This window comes from Cryptomeria japonica, chromosome 6 (assembly GCF_030272615.1).
Source record: "Cryptomeria japonica chromosome 6, Sugi_1.0, whole genome shotgun sequence".
In the NCBI taxonomy this organism is placed as follows: domain Eukaryota; kingdom Viridiplantae; phylum Streptophyta; class Pinopsida; order Cupressales; family Cupressaceae; genus Cryptomeria; species Cryptomeria japonica.
In genome coordinates, this window is record NC_081410.1 from 340,492,018 (window position 1) to 340,502,204 (window position 10,187).

Below are 10,187 nucleotides of genomic sequence, written 5' to 3' on the forward strand. Positions count from 1 at the left end.
AAAGAGATCGAGGTGTAACATTTCAAGCTATCCCGATGCCCAATGGAAACAATAGAGCAGAAGATTCATCGGGGAAAAAGTAACTATCGGCAAAGGTTGTTCAAGGTTATGTTGATACCCGATGGAGGGCTCGGGAAGACACACACTGATAGAAAAAAAGCAACTTAAGGAATGAAATATTGCCGATGGCGCCAAGGGAGTAATTCGTTAGGAAAGCATATACTGATGAGCCATTACAGATATAGTTCAAAATTGAAACCAAAGCAGCCTGTATTTAATGTGTGCAATTGAGTACATTGATGGCTCACACGAGGCAAATTAAGAACCAAATGCAAGTTGCGTCTTAGTAAAAAACACACAAGGTGAGAATTATTGCTCACAATTCATCATGTATCATGGAGGTTGCAAGTTCATCAGGAAGAAAGAGGAGTGCTAAGGGCTCTAAATCCATGTCTAAAAAAATCCAAAACAGCGGAAGTCCCTCCTGCACGAAAAACTTTCAAGATATCATTGATCAATTGTAGTCCCTAGGCCCAAAATCAAGGAGGTTGAAACAACATTTTCCCAGAAAAAACTAGCTTGAGGATAGGTTTGAAGGGGTTGGAGATGTGTGGACAAAGGTGAGAGGTTATGAACTCTTCCTGTTTCATTTTCTGAGAAAGGACAGAGAAGTGCCAATTTGTAACCCGTGGATAACCAGGTTAGGTAAACTAGTTGTTACAAATTTTTTCGTAAATATTAGATTGATGGAATTCTTGATCAAAAATTACAATTCTATGAAGAGATGCATTCAGTTTCCAAATGACGAAGTGTTTATCAGATTTATCCATGGCACCATAGATGAAGTTTTTAGCTTAGACCCTAACCCTGATGTACCCTTGTCGTTTGAAGAACTAGAGGAGGGATTTGTTAAAATGGATACTACTGATAAAGGGTGGAACTTATATTTCCATGGGGTTGAGAAGGGAATTCTAACTGAAGAGGATGTTCCCCCATTCAACATGGACAATTTTTAGACACTACTTACAATACACCTATATGTCATGCGGACAGGTTGGAGGTATAGAGGTCCCTGATGTAGCTAATATTGGGCCGCTAGTGTTAGTGGAAAATGTATAGATGTATGAGCCAAGACCCTTTGATTATGCTACTTATGTTGTAGAAAAATTACATGAAGGTTTCTTGAACCTCGAAGATAATAGGGAGCCCACTTTCAAGTTTTACTCGTTGTTAATGCATTTGATTTGATTTTATGGAATATTTAGGGGTATGTGGCCAATGAATTTAAAATTGAACACAATGTACAGAGCACATAAAGAACAACTAGTATAGATGTGGACATCATTTTGGGATTCACGATATGTGAAATCAAACTACATCAAGTTTGAAGAGTTAATAGTAAAGCCATTATGCTAGATGTATGGTGTCCTGTGTGAAGGATATATTTCCACTGAAGTTAAAAGATTTCTTAGATCTATTGTTTTTGATGAAAGAGGTATTGTCAATCACAACTAGGGTGATTGGTTTGTTCACAAGGATTTTACTTGCTTCAGGATTTATTGTTTCAAAGGAACCCATATTTGCTGCCAAAACTTGTATCAGACATAATTGCTTATCTAGAGATTGTGAGACAATTAAGTGTTTCAAATGCCAAACATTTTGGAGGTATGCATAAGCATACTTTCTTTCCTAGGACTCTTAGTTTTGGGGATTTTACCATTGTATCAACAAAGGCTTATGAATCCATTGATAGGAAACTGATTGAAGAATACAATTTGTTCAAATATGCTGCTAGGATCAATTATGACCTTGAGGGATATATTCACAATTGCAAGAAAAGTCAAAATCTGGGAGATTATATTCATGTTTACTTGGAAGTAGAGGACATATTTAGAAACATGGAGGAGGAAGAGACCCAGACGGCCATTGATAAATTAAACAAGAAATTGGAAGAAAAGAAAAAGAGATTGCAATAAATGGAAACTGAAGAAGAAGAGAGTGAAGGCGAGTTCGAAGAAGTTGAGGTGGTATCTAGGCATCAAGTACTAGACACATCAGAAGAGCCAGACTTGCAACAACAAATTGTTGCTAGGTTGAACATCCATAGTGATGCAAGATATGATGATTATTTTACCTTTGTGTCTGATGATGTTTTTATTAAGTCAAAATAATTTAAATCCTTTGTATATAATTTCGAAGGGAAAAAACTAAGAGACTATCCCAAATGTAATCCAAGAAAAATAATTAGAATTATTGGGGAAACTAAAGGAAGTAATCAGTTTAGAATTGACCACTATAACCCCTCAAAGGGGAAGACAACTTCTTAGTGAAGCAGATATCATCATCTTTCTAGGATGGGACATGAGTGTGTCATTTATTTTTGATAGCATGTTACATTTTGAGAAGAAGGATTTTAAATTGGATATTCAGGGGGCAAATGATGTGTATGCCGACTCTAGATTTGACCAGAATGAAGAGGCTTTTCTTTTATGGGCTCTTTACCCTCCAAATAAGAGGCCAAAAATCATTGATGTGGATAAATCCTTTGGTCACATGATAAAATTGGAAGTTGGTGAAGTAGATCCCATTGTTACTGTTGATATGGGTATTGATATTTCAAAATTTAATAAAGCACAATTGGTAAAAGTGATCAAAGAAATAGATCAGTACAAGGGACTATATGAAGGATTTCTCAAAGGAGGAGGACAACCTGTGCCATAAATCCATGATGGGTCTCAATGGAAAAAGAAATGTGAGGAAGTGAAACTGGAAAATAAAAAGTTGAAAAGGTAAATGTAGAGTGTGAGGGCTGACACAACCTCTATTTTATTGACTAAGAGATGAAAAATTGTAGGGTTTCTATGCATTTTCTTATGAACTCATTGTCTGGAAGTACCAAGTTGATGGAGGATATACACTAAAGTCAACTGGTTTAAGTATTTTGTTTTTAATATAAAGATTCAAGTGTTTCTCATTCATGATGGTATCTATATTTTCAATGGATTGATCAGTTCCTTGGATAAATCTATTTACATAGGTTGTTTCTTTGTGCAATCTTATGTTGTTGTAATTAAGATTGATTGTCAATTTGAATATCAGTTTGAAGGATTGGTTGGCAAACTTGGAATTGTCTTATTGGTCTTTCAAAGTAAATTTAAATTCAGTAAGACTAACTGCATGTCACATTTTAATTGAAATTCATATGGAAGCCTTTGAGATGATGGTCTTGTTTCATTAACAAGTTATTAAAACTGTCTCTAAGGTTAAACGTAGGATTTTTCATTTGAAATGATATGAAACTAGAAAGGAATAAAGACACTGGTCTTTTATTGATTTTATATATTTGAATAAGGTATTTCCAAAGCAGTTTCATTAAGGAATGACATTTCTAGTTCATACAATCACTACTTTATAAACATTCATTTACAAGCAAGCAAATATAGTTTTTAGATAATAAGATTGGGTTTCGGAACAATTGTCATCTCGAAGTCACTTATTTTATTAAATTCGCTATAGAAAAGTCTTTAACGTATAGTTTTATGTTTTAGATATAGGTTCACCTACCTTGGTTTAGTGAAGCCTGAAGTGCAGGAGAATTTGATCTAACGATCATTCCCCTTTGTTGGCCAAGACTGATTCAGAACTCATCAAGAGAAGTGGAAAAACTCTTTGATTTCCAATCTGTGGTTTTGGGAGCCAACAACTTCCATGTAGGACTGATAGTTGGAACTAGATATTAGACAATTAGAATAAGTCCAATAGATAACAAAAAGTGAGAAAAATGACCAAAACCTTCCTGCACAGAGAAATTTTTTGGGCTTTTGCAACTTTCAACATATGATAATAGTAGGTGGAATGAAGAGGAACAACACCAAGACAAATTTAACTGAGGGAGATCCATTTAAAGATTTCTCAAATCTGTTATATATGATGGGCAAAATAAGGCTATATGCACAAGGGGGCATTCAAGAAAAATTTCCAACTGTTAGATTGAATCCTAACACACTCTACAATTAGTACCAAATTGAACTATGGAAGATTCAAATGCTTATCACCTTATTTGATTTTAAAAGATTTTTCTATGGATTTGACAAAACTTGGAAGTTGAAGTCTATTTTGTAACACCACTTAAATAAATATGTGGACATCACTGTTTCTTATATCCTGATTTTGGTATAGTAAATAGGGTTTACTTATTTTTTAATTTGTATACAATACTTTTAGCCTTTATCTAGCATAATCAATAATTGGAAGACTTTTCAATAACTAGGAACTACAACATTAGGAAAGTAAAGAAAAATAGATAAATGAGTACATATCGGTAGGATGACAAGCCCAAACTTATGAGACACACACTCTGAAATGAACTTGTATGCAACCAACTTTACATGAATCAAACACACAACCTGCAAGTCCATAGGAATTTACAAGCATGCAAAAATCTACAAGAATTTTGCCATCTCCAATAGTTTGATACCCTCCAAACTAGCTACTCAATCCTTCGATATCACCTGCTAGATAACCCAATTTGTAGAGGTAGAGGCAGAGGAAGAGGCAGAGGCAGAGGAAGAGGCAAAAGAAACAAAGGAATTGGCAAAGGCAGAGGAAGTTGAGAGTTAATTCAATCTGTCATGCATGGTTTTCAAACGAACTTGCACTTCATTTTTTTTAATAATGTCTGTGGTCATTGGAATTCTGACTAACATGGGCTTCATCAAAAAATGACATCGGCATTTTGACATTATCGAGCATTTAAAAAAAAAAAAATCAAATTTGATCACAAAATGCCTTGTTCATCAGAAACCTCTACCAGAATTTGAGGCCAAATGTATTAGTGACATTCCAAGCCAAAGAAGATTTTCCCTTTAGGTAGTTGATAATATTCCTTGAGTCCCCCTTGACCTAAACAAGCTTAAGGTTGTAATAGGCTCCTATAGCTTCTGCAACATTATTAGTCTTTTTTCCAAGAGGGAGAGCAATAGAAGAAATGAAGTTTCCATAGTGATCCTGTATCACCCCTCCACGGCCTGCTTGACTAGGGTTCCCCCTAGCCACACCATCAAAATTGATTTTCACCCATCCTTGGGGTGGAAAGTTCCAACTAATGTTGTCCCTAGAATTGACCTTAGGTTTGACCAAATGAAGAAGATGACCAAAATCCCAATCATTGACATCGTTTTCTTCATACTCTTTAAGGATTCCACTTTGAAAAAGAATATTGGAGCTAACAGTCGAGAGATTATCAGAGATGGCTCTAGAAATTTTCTTGAAAACAATGTCAGGAGGGAGATGGATATTCTCGAAGATACGATTATTATGTTCTTTCCATAAACCCCACGTCATGTGAGGAAACACAAAGGACCATAGCTTCTTCAAGAGAGGATTTCTTGAGGGCAGGGTCCATTGGTGAATGAACTACTTTATGGCCCCTGGGAGAGTCCAGCAAAGACCCCATTTCTAAAATACGAGACCCCAAATCTTAGAAGTGTAAGAGCAGTGTAAAAATGGATGATCAATAGATTCAACATCCCTCATACACAAGTAGCATCTATATGGGATAGAAAAGCCTCTCTTAACAAGATTGTCCATTGTTAAGATTTTATTAAGAAAGAGGAGCCAAAAAATCATATTGACCTTAGGAGAGAGGTCCTTGATCCACACCTTAGAACACCAAGAGACATGGGGCTCCTTACATCAATCCATAGAAGAAACAGAAAACTTCTCATTAGGAGTGAATTTCCAATTAAGCTCATCTTCCACACCATCCTCCAGACCAAACGAATTTAGGGAAAGTTGCAAGTGAGTAAAAGGAGGATTAATAATAGAAAGATTTTCCCACTTACCCTCCTTCCAATAGTCAGCCAAAATATGCCACACAAAGATCCCTTAAAGATCCAAATGTAGGATCAGGAGGAAGCGAGTGATTCTCAATCCAGCAATCATTCCAAAACCAGATTCTTCTGCCATTCCCCAGCTAGTCACTTCCCTAGCCTTGAGGATATTGTTCCAAAGATGAGACCCAGTGGGGATATAAGAAGAACTCAAAAAATATTGCATAGTGTGAACATTAGAGAGGTATTTATTATGCCATAAGGTGTTCCATTCCCTTCTACAATCATGAGATCTCCAAACTTGTTTAGCCAAAAGAGCATTGTTAAAAGTTTTAATGCTTCTCATTCCCAATCCACCATATCTCCTTGGCTTTCAGACATTCTCCCAGGAAACCAGAGGGATTCTTTTCTTTTCCTCAACCCTAGACCAAAGGAATCTTTTCTGAATTTTATAAATAATTTCAGCAAATTTAGAGGGAATCTTGAACAAACTAAGGGCATACACTGGGAGGTTCTGAAGTGTAGCTTTTAGAAACTGAATTTTACCAGCCTGACTCAAAAGGGTGCCTTTCCACCCACCCAACTTCCTATTAAATTGATCAATTAAAGAGAGCCAAAAGGAATCAGAAGGTTTAGATCCCAAAGAGATACCAGTAGAGGGGATCTTACCTATGAGGCAACCAAGAAAGTTAGCAATCTTTATTTGACGTTGCTTAGGAGTATTAATGAAGTAGATAAAACTCTTGGTTCTATTAACCATCTATCCAAAAGCCTTTTTGATAAAGGAAGAGAATCGATCTAATGACTATGGATTCCCCAACAAAGGAGCTTCCAATTAAAATGGTATCATCAGCAAATTGTTGATGAGAGAAAATCAAATTGGTGGAGGACACCTTGAGGCCCTTCAGAGATCCTTCCACCAACTTTTTTATGAATGAATCTTCCCAAACTTTATGTCATTATAGTGAAAAAAATAGGTGATATAGGATCACCCTGCCTTAGACCCCTCAAATCTCTAAAGAAATGAGAGAGTGATCCATTGACAACAACTATAGTTGAAGTGGTGGATATAAGCTACCAAATCAGACTAATGACCTTACCAGAGAAACCAAAAGCATGAAGAACTTTTTTTAAGAAGCACAAATCCACCCTATCATAAACCTTAGCAATGTCTAATTTCATCAGAAAGCCTTGAGACTTCGCCTCCAAAAGTGAATGGATATTTTCATGAACAGTGATGATAGAGTCAAGAATCTGTCTCCCTGGCACAAAGCCATTTTGTTGAGGAGAAATCAGAACAGGAAGAATCTTCAGCATCCTCGACATAAGGACCTTGGAGATAATTTTGTAGAAAGAATTGCATAAGCTGATAGGCCTAAAACCATCCAGAGAATCAACCCCCTACTTCTTAGGGATGAGGACAATAGAAGTTGCATTTAGTTCCTTCAGCAGGGATCTAGCTCCAAAAAACTCTTTCACAGCATTGGACACATCTTTCTCCACAACTTCCCAAAAGTGCTGAAAGAAGAACATAGGAAAGTTATCAGAGCTAGGAGCTTTAATTCCATCAAAATAAAAGACAACACACCTAATTTCCTCCTTTGAAGGAATGGCAGACAAATTATGATTTTGGTTATCAAATAGGACTTTAGGTATGATATCAACCAACATATATTGAGTCTCCAAGTCTAATAAAGTATCTTTCTTCAGAAGATCAACAAAGAACTCAACAACACCTCCATTTATTTCATCCTCATTATCTATTCTTCTCCCATTCTTCACAAGGTGGCCAATTCTATTTGCAGCTTGTGTTTAAGGGTAGAGATGTGGAAAAATCTGGTATTTTTATCACCATCCTTAAGCCATAAGGATCTAGATCTCTACCTCCAAAAGGTCTCTTACCGGGCTATAATTTTGTGGTATTTGGACAAAACCTCACTTTACTTTGTAAAATTTTCATTCAAATAACCTTCATTTTGGAATTTATCCTGGATTAGGTTCAACTCTTCCTGAAGTGAAGATTTCTAAATGAAGATGTCCCCAAAGACTTCTATATTCCACTTTTTAACCTTCTCCTTAACATGCCTTCACTTTTTAGAAGCTCAAAACATAGTAGAGCCATCCACTTGAACATTCCACCAGTATTTCACGCTATTAAAAAGGTTAGGGTGGGAAAGCCACATTTTCTCAAATCTATAAGGAAACCTCCTTTGTGGGCCATTCTTAGGCTCAGCCATCAAACATATAGGAAAGTGGTCTGATCCAATTCTAACCATGGAATACAAAGAAAAAACATAATGCTACATCCACTCAACTAAAATCAAGGCCTGATCAAGTCTAACTTGAATCAGCTCAGCTCCAACACGAAGATCAGACCTAGTGAAGGAAACTCTAGATAAGTCCAAATCAATGAGACCCTGGCTATTGATGAAGCCAACTAAGTCATGTTTGCTATCATTTTGTATCTGGGATCCCCCTAATTTCTCAAATTTCATAAGAAGGGTATTAAAATTCCCCATCACCAACCAAAGAATGTTGAAATAACGGCTTCAAAAAGAAGAGAGCTTTAACCAAAATTTCCTCCTACGGACTTTATTATTGGGAGCATACACATTGAATAGGATCCATGAGAACCCATCCCTTGAATGTTTAAATAGAGTAGCCATAGGGTTACCATCATGATAGATAGGAGTGCCTTGAATGAACTAAGTATCCTAGAGAGTAACAACCCCCCTAGAGGCCCCATTAGAGCTGCTTCCTTGAGATTCACAAAATTTAGAAAACTTAATTTTCTCCACTTTATCTTTCGACATTTTAGTTTCTTGAATAAATAAAATATCTGGTCTATGATCCCTAGCAATATTACAAATTATTTTCTATGTATGACTACTGTTAAGACCTCTAATATTACAAGCAAGGATCTTAATTTCTTACTAGGAAAATTAAACAGACTATCATGGATCATTTTTTGTGATCCATCTGCTATGTTTTGCATGCACTCTTGCTCTCTTTGCCACCTGTTAGATTTTCTCCTTGCACTTCGAGGTGGCCCACAGTCTGCCTTTACTCTATTGCAAGTAGTAACTCCAGGTTTTTGTCGTGACTTCTTTTTCTTTTACACTACCTTAGTATAGCCCATTTCTTCATCAAATTCAATTCCCTCCAAACCTGTTGAATCATCAACCTTCAGGGACTGCAAGGTGTCCGAAATAACAACATTCTAGTCGAAGTTAGGGAAGGCACAAATAGTGTGTTGTGAAGAAGAGTCATCCTCAAGGATCTTCTTCAAATCATTGAACCCAAGATTACCAACTGATGACCCAAGAACCAGAGAAGATTTTTGGTCTTTGAAGGTACATTCTTCTATATCCTTGAATCTACGGTGGTTAGAGGGTGAAAGTTCTCCATCCTCCAATTCATCTACCAATTCCTTTTCTTCTTCATTTACAGCCACCACATTCCTCTTAGCTATCTCTTCTTCATCCTGAATAGGGGCCTCCTTAGGAATAATGTCCTGATTCATATCCTTAACCTCAAGGTTTTTATCTTCATGGATACTCTCTTTATTGTCTTCCTCCTAATCCATTTCTTTCACTTCATTGTTCTGGCTTGGTCGAACATTATTTTCCTTATTAATTTTGTGACTCCCATCAGGCCCTTTCTGGTGTACAATATCTTCCTTCTTGTTCTGATCTTTTGTGTCCACATGTTTGGGTTTCCATACAATAGGTCCTATGTTGGAATCTTTCTTAGTATTTTGAGGGCATTTCTTTGCCCAGTGGCCTGCCTTTTTGCATAAGAAACAAACGAAAGGTAACAATTCAAACTCAATGGTTTGAACTAACATTCCCAACTTCGACACCCGTTCAACTAGCGAAGGGAGGTCCTTAGATCTAGACACCCCCACACAAATCTTGGCATAGACCATTCTTTTCCTAGTTGTCGTCATTTGATCAATGGATAGGAGTTCCCCAAACACTCTAGCAATTCCCTTGAAAATATCTTCATGCCAATATTCCAGAGGAAGCCCCAAAAAATTGACCCAAATAGGAATAGTTTCAAAAAAGGCATCAGACAAGTCCATATTCAAACTCCACTTCTTAAGGGTTAAGGAAGACCTCCCTATAATCCAAGGGCCACCATAGAGAATAATCAAAATATCCTTAGCGCAGGAGAATGCAAAGGAGAAAAAAACCCAAGGGAGAGTCGACACCTCAACTTGCCCTTTGATCTTCCACCTCTAACTAACAAAAATCCTCACTGAGTTAATGTTTGGTCTAGGCCTGGAGAACTTTCCAACAAGGGTGAGCACCATGATAGAAATGTTGTTGTCAATCACCTGGTCAAGAATAGAAA

At 36.8% G+C, this 10,187-nt stretch overlaps 1 protein-coding gene across 1 annotated transcript; it reads right to left on the reverse strand.

Annotated features, from left to right (window-relative positions):
* Nucleotides 1-9,408: 9,408 nt before the first annotated feature.
* Nucleotides 9,409-9,915, reverse strand: LOC131876598 (uncharacterized). Its single transcript, XM_059222038.1, has one exon. The coding sequence runs from the start codon at nucleotides 9,913-9,915 to the stop codon at nucleotides 9,409-9,411; it is 507 nt and encodes a 168-aa protein (XP_059078021.1).
* Nucleotides 9,916-10,187: the final 272 nt, after the last annotated feature.